General features: G+C 33.7%; 1 protein-coding gene across 2 annotated transcripts in view; it reads left to right on the forward strand.

Annotated features, from left to right (window-relative positions):
- Nucleotides 1-18,066, forward strand: part of VPS13B (vacuolar protein sorting 13 homolog B) — a 699,511-nt gene that overhangs the window by 296,487 nt on the left and 384,958 nt on the right. For both annotated transcript variants that reach the window (XM_045861171.1, XM_045861172.1), the window contains exon 23: nt 6,616-6,850. In XM_045861171.1, coding sequence (XP_045717127.1) covers nt 6,616-6,850 — 235 coding nt within the window. The remainder of the gene's footprint in view (nt 1-6,615; nt 6,851-18,066) is intronic.

Genomic DNA, 18,066 nt, shown 5'->3' on the forward strand with positions numbered 1-18,066 from the left:
CCTATCCTTTATTGATATCATTTTGAGTAGTTGTATAACAGGGTAAAAAAGATGGTATTAGGTTACATATAATTTGACAGCTCTAGGAGAAATCTTCCAATTTAAGATTCCAAGTGATACAAGAAATCCTTAGCCCTGGTCAGAGGGCTCAGTTGTTTATGGGATCGATTCCCAGTAAGAGAACATTCGTAGGTTGGGGGTTTGACCCCCTGTTGGGGCGTGCACCAGAGGCATCCAGTCAGTGTTTCTTACATCAGTTCACCTCCTCTTCCCAACTTCCTCTCTCTCTAAAAGCAATGAAAAAATGTCCTTGGGTAAGGATTTAAAAAAAAAAGAAACCTTCATGATATTTGTCAAATCACATGACAAATATAACATGTTTGTCCGCAATATAACATGTACTGGAGAACATCCTCCTCTGCCCAGGATGAAGTAACACGGACCAGATTTATCTTGCTATCTGAAACAACCAAAAATGGACAAAGCATGTTAAATAATGATTTCAAAATACTAGATAATAGACCAAGTTGGACAGTGATCCCTGAGAGGCTTAAGGTAAACTCAGCAGGATCTGGTGACTAATGAACTTGGGGAGTGAGAGAAAGGAGGCTTAGTGGTGTTCCAGGTTCTGGTTTTGATGTTTGGGTGGATAGTGATGCCACTAATGATAGAAGAAGCAGCTTTTTGGGCAGTGCGAAGGGCAAATAGGGAGACCGAATTTACACATGTATTTGAAATGCCTGTGTGTAGGATTAGAGTGTAGGATATTCCTATCTAGAGGTTAAAGGAGAGATTCACAGTAGAGATGATAATTTTGGGACTTATATACAGATGGTTAAAAGATGGTCAAAAAAAGTATGTAGAGATGATAATTTTGGGACTTATATACAGATGGTTAAAAGATGGTCAAAAAAAGTATGTAGAGATTAAAGAGCAGTGGGCCCAGGAAATACCAATTCTGAACTGTAAGGGAGGGTCAGAAGGTAGTGGGAAAGGTTGGAGAGTTAATGGAAGCCAAGGGTGTGTCGAATTTCCAGGAGTCAGTGGTCAGCAGTATCAAATTCTGGATGTGAACTATGGGCGTCACTTTATCTACCTGCAATATGAAATGGTTAGATTAAATAAATTTTTATTATTTCCAATTCTAACATTCCTGTAAGATTATTTTGGTTCTTTTGCTTATATTATAACATACATAATATACTAAAGCTTTATTAGCTTTAACACCAACAATGAAGTTAATCTTACATGTCATTATGGATTAGTTATAAGTAGAGATACTGATATTTTTTACTTTTTCTTCCTTTTTTTAAAAAAGGAAGAAATACACATAACACAGTAAAATGCACATAACAAAATTTACCATCTTAACCATTTCTAAGTTTACAGTTTAGTTTGATGTTTCTTCTTTGACTAAGCTTATTGGGCATAAGTTAACATATAATTAGAGGAATAGTGAACAATGTATCTTTGTATAGGTTATCTTGAATGTGATCTAGGTACCTTGCTTGCCTTGCCCTAGTCCTGGCCCTGTGTTACACATATTGTATCATTAGACATTTCCAGATATTAACATATATTTGAAAAGTTATAAGATAAAACTGGATTCTGATTAAGTGATTAAAATATGGGTCCTAAAGTTCTGAGTTTTTTAAAGTAGTGTCCATTTTTCAAAGATGTTTTATGAATCAAAATAAAAAACAGAAAACCCTGAATCTGTCATCAGAAAGAACAGAACGTTGCAACTTAAAGCCATCAAAGGATTATGCTTTTAGTGGACATTTGAGCACGTAAATGTGTTTGGAATCAGAGTTTCTGGAAAGTTGATTTTGAAGCCAAAGTTCATATTTTCTAAGTCCATGTTCTCTTATATTAATGATAGAAGACTTAAATTGCATAAAGACATAAATAGTATTTGTTTTTCAGTGGGAGAGGGACCTGTCACACTTCATTGTAGTGGATTATTTTACAGTGCTACATGTATTCTTGAACAGTTTTTTAAAAATATGAACTTGGTTTGGGGCCTTTTCACAGTAGATTAACATAAACTAAATTGTTCTTTGCAGTTTTTCTCTATCTGCTGATTAGCAAAGATCCTGTGTTTTACACTTCAAAAGCTACCTTTTTATCCAGAAAAGCACATAATTGGCAATGGCATGCAGTTGACAAAATAAAGTGCTCTGGCCTGGAATTCACTAATAAAGGAGAACACTGTCCTGGTGTTTGCCAAGCTCAGTTTTCTCATCTTTTACATTGAAGATAATGTTGATGTCCTGTGTCATTTCTTGGGTGTGTTTGTACTTTTTGAAGTCTTCTGAGTGTATAGTATAGTGTAATGTACTCTTTGTTTTCCACACTAAACATCCTTGTCTCCTTCTTTTGTGAATAATGCTCTACTATTTCTGTAGGGAACTGCTTCCCACATTTTGTGTGATTTTGGTGAGAGTACCAAAGTTTCTCAAGTAGCATATAAGCCAGTTGAGGTAGACCAGTTGGATTTTTCCTCCCCAGAATTACATGTAGAATATGACCAGTGATGGTGTAATCATATTGCCTGAAACACTTGATGTCCTTGTGTCCATCGGACTTCCTGGCTTATCTCCAGGATTAAGTAAGAGTAGACATTCCAGGCTAGAAAGATCGAAGGTTAATCACCTAAATGTAAAAGTAATTTTTTTGCATATAATACCTAAAATTTTGCACACAGGACCATATTTTTATTTACACACACCGAGAAAGTAACGGTAATTGAGGGGTAGTTTGGTAGAAGGGAGAAATCTGAAATGCAGATTTAGGAGTCTTTTTGTGTCTTCCCCACAGGAAGAGTACTGAGATTTTTAACACTCACTCTGAAAATGAAGACATCCAAGGTTTACTTTTGAGATTTTTAGCCTAATGCACTAAATAGGTATATTTAGATTTCTGCTATGTATAACCCACCCAAAGCACTTTCATAAAGTATTAAGAATTTATAAAATAGGAAAACTGTGATTTGGGTAATTGTATATTTGTTGTAGTACACATGAAATATTTTGGTTAACCCTATGTACATAGATAGTTCAGCCGTAAGCAACAGCATCTTAAAACAAATGAACTGTGAACACCTATAAATCCCTGAGGCTTAGTATATGGATCTGGCAGGTCGTAGATATTTAGTGTATGTTTATTGACTTTGTTTACTTAGCAGACACTTAGGAGGCAGTTATTGTGTTACATCTCTCTGTCAATGCTGACTTCATTGCATGTGCAGGTGAGGTCAAGTGTGAAGTCATAGGCAGTTGAAATAACTTGTCAGAGGTCCCAGGCTGGAGTTGAACTCATCTCTTGATAAGTCAACTATTTAAATTACCCTACCAGGTGTCTCTGTGGTAAATGATTATTTTTAATTGACATTTATATCTGATGCTAATAAAAATAATTGTGTCCAATTATTTCATAATTATTTACTTAGGACCTAGTACATGCTAGGCACTGTACTGTGTATTGAGACTGTAGAGTGAACGAATAGGCATTGTCTGACATTATGCAGCTTGTGTTCTATTGAACATTCTTTAGGGCTGTAGGTATTTTAAAACCCTATTGTTTCAAGTTTTTTAAGCACTCGGACTATATCTTTTGTCTCTGTGTTCCTTACTTCCAGATCAGTTCATGGTAAACACTGAAGAATTCATCAGTAAAAAAAGAAAACATGAATGAAATTATAACCTGAAATGTTTGCTCATTTTTGTTTTTTTATTTGAAACTGTTTCCTAAAAAATAAAATATATTCACAAAGAGAACACTTCATTCTTTAACAATTTTGCAAAAAATAATTATACCTAAGTTTCAGGTTTTAAAGAAAGAGAAACATGTTATTTGGTAATAAGAAATAGGAACATTATTTAAAAGGGCAGAGAATGTAGTATAACATTTAGAGCATTTAATGTAAAGTGTTCTATACGATAGACAGTGGCCTAAATAAAATATTCAGATTCGTAAGTAAATGAAACCTATCTTAGCCTCTTCTTTTTAACTGACTTGTATCACAGTATGGAGCTCACAAACTAGAAAAATCTAAGTTTACCATACCTTACATGTGGGCGTGCACAAAGGCATATATCTTTTTAACTGTCACACAAACTTAGAACTTCAGAAAAAAACTACATGACAGTCATTTTATTTATTAAAATAAGAATACTGAATAATTTCAACTTTATTGGTTTATTCTCAGTATATAATACTTAAATATGTAGCCCTTGACCTAATAGGAATCAAAATAGAGGTGGTTCTCCTTCAAGAATTTGCAATAATCCCTTCACTTTAACACATGAATGTGTTCAATATTGGGGAAAGAACACGTTGCTACCAAAACTGAAATAAGATCCTTGAAACAGAAAGGATGTTGCCATGGAAAAATGAAGTAACACTCAGTGCAGCTGTGATGCATTAATGAATAGGATATTTTTTTAAAAGATCATTTGTGTTTGGTGTGGCTCAGAGGGTCCCAACCAGATGGTTTCCATGAACAGGATCTGACCCCCAGTTTGAGGACTTCTTACTGGCAGATTACTTCATTTTCTTTCCCTTGGATTGTCAGATCCTTACATTAATGCAGAATTTACTGCTGCAGATTTCTGTTCACTTACATAAATCATTCAACATTTTACATTAAAACCACAATTTTAGATGTACAGTTTAACAGTTATTTTAAAAGTGTAAAAAGATTTATGTGATAGCTTTAGTATATATAATAGATGTAACATTATAAGTTTGAGCAATTTGGATTATGTATATGTTTTGGTTCTTATCATTAAGAAATCCTCACAACATATATCATGTTTTAGAAAGTTGTTGTGTATTTCATGCTAATATTGCCGATTCTGTATGCATCTCTAAAGGTTGATAAATTTGATGAAATAATTTATTTCTGAATTAGTGGAATTTTGTAACAAGTTAATTTTGGAAATTTTGGCACAATTTAAGTTTGTTTCGCAGGGCTTACATGTATATGATTATATATCGTGGCATATTAAACTAATTACCTCACATCATTGAAAGCATTTTTTAGCAGAACTTTAGTACCTATATGAAGTGTAAAATACGGATTCTTTATAGTTTGATCCTGTAGCTGTAACTGATGTAGGAGAATATGCCCTCAGTGTGCCCTTTTAACTTGTGTGATTACGCATCAATAATGTTGTATGTTAAAAACTTGAGAACTCAAATGTAACACATCTGAGACGATATACTCTTCTATTTCACAACAATATGTTGTGATACTAAATCAATTAACTACTTAACATATACATACTTAAATTAATCTAAGCTGCAAGAGAAAATTCTAGAACTAAAAAATGAGCTCATACTCCATGACCCAATGTATTTATTTTTGCAAAATTTTACTTATATCTTTCTTGACTAAATTCATCAGTTTGTCCATGCGCAGAACTGTTGAAGCAAAGATGAGTTAAGTTTGCTTATTTATAAGGCTAGGAAATTATTTATTGTAACAAGGAATTCCAGACTTGTTATATAATCATTTTTGCTCTCAATAAGGAATATATTAGCCCCAAGAGAAGTAATGTTACTATATTCTTAGTTATCATTTATAAAATATAGTATCTTTGCTAATATAATTTGCTAGCCTATCAAAGTATTTATCAACCAAACAAATTTTATTTTTTATTATACTTTCAGGTAATACTTTTATATGTCAGATATTTTATAGAAAATTAACAGGTCATACTTTTAAGTTTAAAAATAATTCAAGTATGCTAGTCTGTTTGGGCAATTTACTAACCAGGTACAGAATATTACTTTGTAAGAACCAACTAAGACTACTAGACTTTAGCCTACTTTGCTTTTGAATTGAGAACTCATGATGAGATGAAGTCAAATTTTGATTTGGGCTTAGTCTTCTTTTAACTCTCTAAGGGCCTAGCAATCTGAGTAACTATATCAGGGCTGGGGAAGCCTGAAACCACAGGGTAGGTGGTAATAGTTTGAAGTATGACAAAAGCAAGAAATACACTCTGATTTTGAAGTCTTTTGAATTTTCTTCATTACCATGTATCTATATATACACACAAATGTGATACTCACACACTTGAGCCTTGGTGTACATGTGTATAAAAAGAGAAAGTATGGGCTAGAAACATGTTCTGTTTTAATTGTTTGCCTAGAGATATAATCTGAACATTTTAAACATTTTTTCTTATATTTTTGTCTGTAAAGTAAAACAGGAAGAGCCAAATTCACATAGAAATATCAGTTTGTGGTCTTTTTAAATTTAATTTTTTTTTTAAGCAAGAGCAATAAAATGCTAGTCAGTTCTAAGGGCTTAGATGGTGTTAACAAAATGTAATGAACTGCAAGAGGAGGAGGGTTTTCTCACCTTTTATGCCAGCACATTTTGTAACTCAATTATTTTCTTGGAAAGAACTGTGGAAAGGCAGATATATTTTCATATGTCACTGTGCCCTTTTGATCAAATTTATAGCAAAAAACAAAACCTTCAAGTATGCAATATTTTATTTGCTTGCCTGTTTATTCTGGTAAAGATGTTAGTGTTTGAGGGTCTGTTTACTCCCAGATTTAGTCTGATCCAGATATTTCAATTCTGCTTTTCTTTTCTAGCTTGAAGTACAGTCTTGTTGTGTGTTCATTCCCAATGATAGCCTGCCTTCCCCAAGTACAATTGTGTCTGGTGACATTCCTGGAACTGTAAGAAGTTGGTACCATGGACAAACCAGCATGCCTGGGACGCTTGTTGTCTGCTTGCCTCAAATAAAGATTATCAGTGCTGGCCACAAGTACATGGAACCTCTGCAGGAGATTCCATTTGTCATCCCAAGACCCATCCTTGAAGAAGGTACATTTAAAGATATTATTTTATGGTTATTTTATCTTATACTGATAATTTTAATTTTGCTTTTTAAAATATGCTAGTGCATATGTAAGTCAGCCTTCTCATTGAAAGACCTACATGAAGGTAAACTAAGTGATCTACAAAGTGATCTAAAAACAGATTCACAAAGTCAATGAACATAAACTAAGCGATGCTGTTTATTGGCATCCATCTTTCAATCATAATCATATATTTCTATATGTATGTAAGTGGAGACTATGTACAAAAGATTATGTTCAATATAGTATAATCATTAACATGCTAAAAAGATAACATTAACTTGTGAAAGAAGTTGGTTTTAGATACATACGTTAGGCTGAACTAAGACTGTTGAGTAGGTTTATCTTAATTTAAGCCACTTGACTTATGAATGGCTATAACATATAAATATTCAAATGAATATATTATTTATATCAAGCATGAGGTATATGTAGGTTTCTCATTTATTTAAATAATGTAAGTAATTGTGTGATTATTAGAGGTGTGACTCCTTAATAAGTACTTGATTTCTGTTATTGCAGTCTTTTCAGTTGTAAATTCATACCCTTTTGAACTTTGACATATCTGTCTCAAACAGTGTGTGAACCTGGAAAAGTTTTAAATCTCAAAGTAAATAATGTGAATTTATATTTTAATAACAAGGTATACATTTTTGACACTGCTGAACAGGCCAACACCTTGTTCATATTATTAGAATGTAAGTGCGTGAATCCTGATATCATAAAGATCACTATTCATACTATTATTTAAAGCAGATACAGCCTATGCAGTTTTGACTATGACTCAATGTTGATTTCTCTCTCATTTTCTCTATATTGAAATTTTAACTGAAATCTAGTTATCTCAGATTGTCAGAATTAAGCATTATTTTACTGTCAGAAATTGATGTTTATGTTTAATATTAAATATGAATGTCCATTATAAAATTATAGGACTCTGGAGCTAGAACAAAGTTTTTAAGAATTTTTTTTACTCAATGATTTCTTGATGCAAGAATCATTTTTCTAACATATTGAACATGCCCATTCTTTGCTATTTGCTCTTGATTATAGGAAATTTTTTATTATTACAACAGATGTAGTATATCATATAAGGATAGGCTAGCCCCATAAAGCAAGCAAGAGAGTGATCCCTCTTTTTGTTTTAACTCTGAAATAGTTCTTGTAAATTAAAATGATTTGTCCCTTGATTATTTTGTTGAAACTCCTGATATATGTATAACAACTTTTAAAGAGTCTTAAATTAAACCTTTAGTCCATTTTGAGTTTATTTTTGTGTATGGTGTAAGAAGGTGGTCTAGTTTCATTTTATTGTATGTATCTGATCAGTTTTCCCAAGATCATTTATTGAATAGACTTTCTTTATTCCATTGTATGTTTTTGTCTCCTGTGTCATATATTAATTGAACATGTATGTGTAGGTTTATTTCAGGGCTGTTCTGTTGATCTATGTCTTTGTTTTTATGTCAATACCTTGCTTTTCTGATTACTATAACCTTGTAGTATAGTTTGATACTAGGTAGCATGGTATCTTGCACTTTGTTCTTCTTTCTCATGATTGCTGTAGCTATTCAGAGTCTTTTGTGGTCCATAAAAATTTTAGGAGTATTTGTTCTAGTTCTTTGAAAAACATCATTGTTATTTTGTTAAGGATTACATTGAATCTACAGATCGTTTGGGGTAGTCTGGACATTTTAACAATGTTAATTCTTCCTGTCCTCAGCATGGCATATGCTTACATTTATTTGTATCTTCTTCAGTTTCTTTCTTTAATGTGTTATAATTTTGTAAGTATAGGTCTTTTACCTCTTTGGTTAAATTTAGTCTTGATACTGGGTTGGCCAAAAAGTTTGTGTAGTTTTTTCCATAAAATAAAGGACACATTTTTTATTTTCACCAATAACTTTATTGATGTGGACATTTTGAGTATATCAGCTATCTCCTGTGTGGCATAACGTTGATTGTTCTCAGTTAGTGGCTTGATTTGATCGCTCTCAACTTCAACTGGTCTATCTAACCACAGAGCATCGTCCAGTGAGAAATACCTAGCACAAAACTTTGCAGTCCACTTTCGACATATTTAATCAGTTACAGCACTGTCTCCATAGCTTGCACAAATCTTTTTTTTTTTGAATTTCAGTTGCATTTTTATATTTCTTGAAATAATAAACCATAATATGCCAAAAATGTTGCTTATTTTCTTCCATCTTCAATGGTGACACAAATTTCACCAATTTTGATAACTTTTTTAAATGCATGCTGATATGATAGCTGTTACAATACAATCTAACAAAATTGTTTTAAATGAAGTTACAACTAAGAGCTACTAGAGCCATCTTACAGAAAAAAACAAATGAACTTTTTGGCCAACCCAATATATACATATTTTTTGATGCAGTAGTAAATGGAATTGTTTTCTTTTATTTTCTCTTTCTGATATTTTGTTATTGGTGTATAAATTACAATTGATTTCTGAATATTAATATTGTATTCTGCTACTTGACTGAATTTATCAAATCTTATAACTTTTTGGTGGAATCTTTAGGGTGATCTAATAGAATATCATGTCATCTGCAAATAATGACAGTTTTACTTTCCCATTTGGATGCTTTTTAGTTCTTGTCTGATGATGTACTAGGGCTTCCAATACTTTGTTGAATGACACGGGTGAAAGTTGACATCCTTGTCTTGTTCTTGATCTTAAGGAAAATGCTTTTTGTTTTTTCTTACTCAGTATGATGTTATCTGTGGGTTTGTCATGTATGGCATTTATTATGTTGAGCTATGTACCCTGTATTCATACTTGGCTTAGAGTTTTTGTCATAGACAGATGTTGGGTTTTGTCAGATGTTTTTTTCTGAATTTATTGATATAATTGTATGATTTTATCCTTTATTTTGTTTATGTGGTATATCATATTAATTGATTCGTGAATATTGTATTAGCCTTGCATCTCAGGAATAAATTCCACTTGATCATGCTGTATGATCTTTTCAATGTGTTGCTGGATCTGGTTTGCTAATATTTGGTGAGGATTTTGCATCATTAGGGATACTGGCCTCTAATTTTCTCTTTTTGCAATGTCTTTGTTTGGCTTTGGAATTAGGATAATGGTGGCCTCACATCAGCTTTGGAGCCTTTCCTCCTGTTGAATTTTAGAATAGTTTAAGAAGGATAGATGTTGATTCTTTTTTGAGTGTTGGCTAAAATTCACATGTGAAGGCATTTAGTCCATGACTTTTGTTTTGGGGGGAGATTTTTTATTATTAATTTGATTTTATTTGTAGTAGCTGGTCTGTTCAGATTTTCTGTTTCTTCTTGATTCAGTTTTGGAAGGTTGTGTGTTTCTAGGAGTTTACCCATTTTTTTCAGGTTTTAAATTATTTGGCAGGGTTTTATCTTTAGTCACCCCTAGTTGTGAACAAGGTTGTTCAAATCACCAGTTTTGAAAATACTCAAGCCATTTGTTTTGCCTACCTCTGATTTTTCTGACTTCCTTCAGTCCCTGGCTTTAATAATTTTTACCTTTTGGGAAATACATTAATTAATTTTGAAAGATATTGTGTGTGTGTTTAAATCAAGTTATTAATTCTAGTCATTGCAATATATAAGCAAATTACAAATATGTTATTTGTATTTCTTTTGGCATTCAAGTCATTTGGGGTACTCAATCTGCCACGTTGCTGGAAATAGAATCCCTCAGTAATTCAGAGATATTGTGACATTTTACCCCCTGTTTTCTAGTGATGAAAGGACTGACTGCCCCACTATTTTTATCTGTTCAGTGCTCCTTTAAAATCCCTCTTACTCCTACACCACTCCTGCCAACTTCTGTTTGTCCTTTTCGTATGACAAAATATTTTATTCTCATCTTGTTTTTCAAATACATTATGAATGACTTAAGAACTGCAGAAGTCCCTGTCTTTAAAGCATAAGATGTTATTATATTCTCTGATTTTTTTCTTAGAACTTATTTAGATAGTATGTTAGTTTGTTTTGAACTTCAGAACTACCAGATAGAGAGGGCTAGAATCAGATAGAAAATCGAAGTCTGTTTGTCATACTCCCTTGGAGAATATAGAGTAGTTATGTAATCAACATTGAGTCCTAAAGGAAAAAACAGTTTTTTAATGATGTAGTTATTTTCATTGTCCAACTGCACTGTGAGGAAAGTAGATTAGTTCACATATTTACATCTTTTTTAGTTATTAAAAAACTGTAGATTTTAACTTTTTATTAAGAACCACAAATTTAACTTTTTTCTTCATTTTAAAGGGTGTTTATTAAAAAATGTGTGTGTATAATGCTTTGATGCATGTGTGTAAATAATAGTGTACTCTTTATCCTTGTATCTGTGCATAAATGGAGAAAGAATCTGGAGGTCTATTTACTCGGTTTTTGAATTTTCATCTAGTCCTCCAGGCTTCAGTGCCACTCTGCATTGTCTTTTTCAGACATACTTGAGTATTAGAACCTGCCAAGGATAGAGGTCATGAATTAGTTTTAGCTTATATCTAACCCCTCTGGGTCTCAGTCACTTATCCTTTATCTATTATATTTCTGTGTTTAAAATTTTTGTGATAATTTTTACCTCCCATCATGCCCTCTCCTTATAGTGCTTTTGGATTTATATATTTTGTCTCACTGTCTTTTGGCTGGTTTCGGAATTTACATAGGTATTTTAGTCATTCATGTTCAACTAGATATAGAATGTGCCTAAATCTATATCATTTTCCTGTTTTACTCCTTTCTAGAGTAAACTCTTTCTAGAGTAGACTCTTTCCTGATACTATTGTTTTCTGTTCGGTTCATTTTTACTCAGTGAGTGTGTTTTTAGTAAGTGTAGAGCAGGGTGTCAAACTCATTTTCACCGAGGGCCACATCAGCCTTGTGGATGCCTTCAAACAGCTGAATGTAGAACTCCTTGCCCCTAGTTAAGGAGTAGTTACATGTACACAGTCCTAAAAGTACATTCAGCCCTTTGAAGGGAACTGCGAGGCTGATTTGGCACCTGGTGAAAAATGAGTTTGATGCCCATGGTATAGAGGATATTTTTGGAGGGTAGGAGGGGTGCAGAAGTAGGTAGGAAAACTGGAGGGAGGGAGGTTAGTTAGATAATGCAGTCGGTTGTTGTGGTTGTTTAGAAATATAATTGTCAGAACCAGGATGATGGAGAGAATGGGAAGAGTAGAGAAGTTTTAACCCAAAACTAGCAAAACATTGTGATTGGATTAGTTATGAATAGTGAAGTAGTAAATGTGTAGAATGGCACTGTGGTTCCTAACTAGGATGTCTATGTAGATGTTTGTGTAGCTAGTATTTCGATTATAAATAAAGCTTTATGTTTAGATGTGTAAGGCGAAACGGATGAATTTAGGCTGGAACATACTGTGAATTGCTTGTGAGACATTCAAATAAATACACCTAATGAGCTGTTGCATATATGAGACCAGAGCTCAAAAGAGAGGTCTTTGCTAGAGATGTACAATGATAGCTGGGAAAACCATGAAAAATGTATATAGTGACAGGTAAGTAAAATGTAGGTAGAAAAGGGGAGAACACTAATGTTTATTGGATAGGAAGGAAGGGAATACTCTGTGTTAGAAACTGCAAATAACAGGTAAGGTAAATAAAGGAAAATCATGAGAAATAGTGTTATGGAAGAACTATTGTAGCAGAGATCTGGTGAGATAAGGACTAAAAGATGTGGAAGTCCTCATTACAATACTTTCCCACATTACAATACTTTCAGAGAAAGTCAACACAAGTCAGATAACACAAATACACAGTGTTGTACTGAAAACTATTTGAGAAGTATGGGAGGGAGAGGATGGATATATACCTTCATAGTCTTTCTCTGCAAACAACAAAGTCAGGATAATTTAAGTAAAAATAGAACTCAGTGACTCATTGTCTATTTTCTACTATGTAAAACAACTTTGACTTTTAAGTTTCAGTATTAATCCCGCCATTTTACTCTTGTGGTTATTGAAGACCATGTTTCCAATTAAAACTTTCTTTTTTTCCCTCTTTTCCTTGTCATCACAATCTCTGAGAAGTACTTTTCCCTTACTCTTTGTCTTCTATTAAAATCATAATTTATTTAAACCAATTACATAGACTGAAGAAGGAATGGACTGAAAAGAATAAAGTTTCCTATGTAACTAAGGTTGTATGCTTCACACCTTTTATTTTGATGGAAATATTCTAGTGTATTGTATGTATATAACACTTATATACATAATATATATTTTATGCACTTTTTGTTTTGTTAAACAGGAATTATGGCACAAAGTGTAATCTTTTTATTATTCAGCATTATTTATTTTTCCAGTTTTATTGAGATACAGTTGGCATATAACAGTGTATAAATTTTAGGTGTACAGCATGATTGTTTGATATAGATATATTGCAAAATGATTACTACAGTAAGTTTAGTTAACACCCGTTACCACACATATTACAAACTTCTTTTCTTGTGATGTGAACTTTCAAGACCTACCATCTTAGCAGTTTTTAAATATCCATTACAGTATGGCTAACTTTAGTCATCATGCCTTACATCATCTCCACAATTTATCTTATATCTGGAAGTTTGTATTCTTTGACCATCGTCAGCCAGTTTGCTCATGTGCCCACCTCTTACCTTTGGCAGAAACCAGCCAATCCAGGGTCTATATCTATTGAGGTGTTTTTTGTTTTTTTTTTTATTCCACAAAGAAGTTAGACCAGGTTATATTTGTCTTTCTCTGTTTGACTGATTTCACTTAGCATAATACCCTTGAGGTGCAGCCATGTTCTCACAAATGGCATGATTTACTCCTTTTTTCTGCTTAAATAATACTGTGTGTGTGTGTGTGTGTGTGTGTGTGTGTGACATTTTCTTTATCCATTCTTCCATTGATGGACACTTAGTTTGTTTATGTGTTTTGGCTGTTATAAATAATGCTGTAATGAACATGGAGGTGCAGACAGCACTTTGAGATGGTGATTTCATTTCCTTCAGATGCCAACCCAGAAGTGCAATTGCTGGATCATGTTGTTGTACTATTTTTCAATTTTTGAGGAAAATCTCTATACTGTTTTTTCGTAATGCCTGTGCTTATTTACATTCCCAACAATAGTGCACAAAGGTTCCCTTTTTTCTATATCTATCCTTGCCAACACTTTTCTCTTTTTTTATAATAACCATCTAAACAGGTGTGGGAGGATGTTGTGGTTTGACTTGCATTTTCCTGATAACTGGTGAGGTTTCGCACCTTTTCATGCGCCGTTTGGCCACTGTATGTCTACTCTGGAAAAATTTCTATTCAGTTCCTTTGCCCATTTTTCACTTATTATTTTTGATGATTTCAAAAAATTATGTTTGTTCTATAAAACAGAGACATTTAGAATTAACTTCTGATAATAAAACAATAATAAACCTCAAAATGACTGAAACAAAAATTGTGCTCTGTGCTCCGACCAGCAAAACTCATTCCAAGAGAAATCTTGAAACTCATTACAAAATAAGAGAGAAACTTTCTAGAAGGAAAGTTCTCTTGAAACATGTCTGTCTTAATGGTGACACAGTGACTTCTTCTTTAATGATTAAGAACATTTTTTCCTTCTTAAAAATGTATCTTCTAGTGGTACATTTTAAAGAAAAAGTTACTATATTCACAGATTTAAGACTCAGTACTGCCAAATTAAATTTAAAAGACAATTGCATGCCACAGGCATATGGATGTTTTTTATTGTTATTCTGTTATTTGTCCCAGTTTTTCCTTCTTTGCCCTCCTGTGCCCATCTCACCCCACTCCCACAGTCAGTCCCCACACCACTGTCCATGTCTGTGGGTCATTCATACATGTTCTTTGACTAGACTCTTCTCCTTTCCACCCTTATCTCCCTCCCCCCGCCCCTGTCTGCTCTCAGTCTGTTCCGTATTTCCATGTGTCTACTTCATTTTTTTTTCGTTAGTTTATTTTGTTCATTAGATTTCTCTTATGGTGTTTTTCTAATACCGACTGCCTGATTGTTTTTTAATTGGAGTGTGAGTGTGTGTGTGTGTGTGTGTGTGTGTGTGTTTGCTACAGAGCTGTATGAGTGTATGAATTCTTTGTATTTTTTTGAATATTAAAGGCATTATCAGATAGTTGATTTGCAAATACTTTCTTCTATTTCGTAAGTTGTCTTTTCATCTTGTTGATGATATCCTTCACTTCACTGAAGCTTTTTAGTTTTATGTAGTCTGACTTCTTTTGGTGCTTTTTCTTTTAGTGCCAAACCCAAAAAAAGATTGCAAAGACCAATGTCAAGAAGCTTACTCCCTATGTTTTCTCGTAGGAGCCTTATATGATCAAGTCTTTGACCTACTTGGAGTTCATTTTTGTGTATGGAGTGAGATAAGGACCCATTGGCATTCCTTTGCATGTGTGATCGTTGAGTTTTCCCAGTACCATTTACTGAAAACACTATCCTTTCCCCATTGCATGTTCTTGTCCCTTTTGTCCTTAATTAATTGGCCATATATACATGGGTTTATTTGTTGACTCTGTTCTGTTTCATTCATCTCTGTGTTGTTTTTATGCCAATACCATATACTATTTTGATTACTATAGCTTCATGATATAGTTTAAAATCAGGAAATGTGATGCATCTAGGCTTGTTCTTATTTCTCAATTGGGCTTTGGCTACTTGGGGTCTTTTGTGGTTCCATGTACATTTTACAATTGCTTATTATTATCATTCTGTGAAAAATGCCAATAGATTTTTTATAAGGATTGCATTGAATATGTAGATTGCTTTGGGTAATATGGATTTTTTCCATATTATTTGGGTAATATTATTCTAGTCTATGAGCATAGATTATCTTTCCATTTATTTGTGTCTTGTTCAATTTAAGATAATCATTAAAATGCAACAAGAACAAAAATAAAATGGGAACATTTTATTCATGTCTTCAAGCTTTCTCTATATTCTGAAACATCCGAAGGAAACATAAATTTGACTTCAGTAAGCCTTGACACATAATACTCATCTTTATTGATAAGGGAGCTATTTGGCCCAGAATTTTGTAGGAAATTTATTTATTTATTTATTTTTAAAGATTTTATTTATTTATTTTTAGAGAGGGAAGGGAGGGAGATAGAGAGAAACATCAATGTGCGGTTGCTGGGGGTCATGGCCTGCAACCCAGGCATGTGCCCTGACTGGGAATTGAACCTGTGACACTTACGTTTGCAGCCCGCGCTCAATCCACTGAGCTACACCAGCCAAGGAAATTTATTTATTTTTATATATTTCTAAAACCTAGGCTGATGTTTTCATCAGCCATCTCTCTTCACTATACTGCTCATTCCTGTAGCCTATTTCTGACTCTTCATCTTCCCATCTACCTACATATCTGACCCATTTACTCATCAGGTATTTGTCGAGCATCTACCATATGACAGACACAGAACACAGATTTGAACCAGACATAGATTGTGTCTGCTCTCTCATATTTTACAGGCCACGGACAGGAGTCATGCACTAAACAAATTTAGTGTCTTTTTGAAAAGGTTGTGAGGATTAAATCAGATAATGTATGGGTACTTTAAGTATCTGTCACATGACAACTGATCAGTAAAAGCCATTATAGTTTTTAATATCTAAGAAAGATTTCCAAATTTCATGGCCTGGTTTCCAATCTGCTGTTTTCCATTCACATTATTCCATCCTGCTTTCTTACACTGCTGTGGTTTTGGAACCAGGTATGGAACCCTGTCTTTGAAATAAAAATAAAACTCTTCACTTACTTCAGTTCCTTTATAATATCCACTTACATTAAGCGTTAAAGAATAGAGTTCACTGAAGATTTTTTACTAAAGGTGGAAATAGTACTGGTGCACCCCTGTCAAACAATTTTTAAATCTGTCAGTCTCTCTTGGACACTCCTTACTTTAGAATTCTTAGTAACCTTGCCACAAGAGGTTCCTCTTCCTGAGTCTTCTTTCTTCCCCCTTTTCTACTGACAAAAGGAAATTCTAACCCCTCTGCCTTTGTCATATAGTTTAGTTATTATTGTCTGAAATCCCTTCCATGGTTTCCCATCAATCTTTGGGTAAATTTAAAATCCTTAACATGACCAACAGGAAACTGTATGAGTTGGCTCTGCCCACCCCCATTTTTTCTGCCACTCTCCCTCCCACTGCTAACAATTGCCCACCCACTGTCTTTTTTAAAGTATACCTTATTGATTATGCTATTACAGTTGTCCCATTTTTTCTCTCCTTTATTCCCCTTTGCTCCTCATCTGCCCCTACCCCCAGTATCTCCCCCTTGTTAGTTCATGTCCATGGGCCGTACATTTAAGTTCTTTGGCTTCTCCATTTCCTATACTATTCTTAACCTCTCCCTGTCTGTTTTGTACCTATCAATTATGCTTCTTATTCCCTGTACCTTTTCCCCCATTCTCCCTGCACCTCCCCACTGATAACCCTAACTGTGATCTCCATTTCTGTGATTCTGTTCCTTTTCTAGTTGTTTGCTTAGTTTTTGTTTTTGTTTTTTAGGTTCTGTTGTTGATAGTTTTGAGTTTATTGTCATTTTACTGTTCATAGTTTTTGATCTTCTATTTCTTAGATAAGTGCCTTCAACATTTTATATAATAAGGGCTTGGTGATAATGAACTCCTTTAATTTGACTTTAGCTGGGAAGCACTTTATCTGCCCTTTGAAGTTTCTAAATGATAGTTTTGCTGGATAGAGTAATCTTGGATATAGGTTCTTGCCTTTCATAACTTTGAATACTTCTTTCCAGCCCCTTCTTACCTGTAAGGTTTCTTTTGAGAAATCAGCTGATAACATTAGGGGCACTCCTTTGTAGATAACTGTCTCCTTTTCTCTTGTTGCTTTTAAGTTTATCTCCTTATCTTTAATCTTGGGTAATGTAATTCTGATGTGTCTTGATGTATTTCTTCTTGGATTCTGATTATTTGGAACTCTCTGAGTGTCTTTCCATGTCTAGTTCCTTCACCAGATTGGGGAAGTTTTCCCTCATTATATTTTAAAAGCAGTTTTCAATTTCTTGCTCTTCCTCTTCTGCTTCTGGCACCCCTGTGATTCGGATGTTGGAACATTTAAAGTTGTCCCAGAGATTCCTAAGCCTCTCCTCATTTTTTTTTTTTTTTGAATTCTTGTTTCTTTATTCTGTTCT

Source organism: Phyllostomus hastatus, unplaced genomic scaffold (assembly GCF_019186645.2).
Source record: "Phyllostomus hastatus isolate PE091 unplaced genomic scaffold, TTU_PhHast_1.1 phas_scaffold_21, whole genome shotgun sequence".
In the NCBI taxonomy this organism is placed as follows: Eukaryota; Metazoa; Chordata; class Mammalia; order Chiroptera; family Phyllostomidae; genus Phyllostomus; species Phyllostomus hastatus.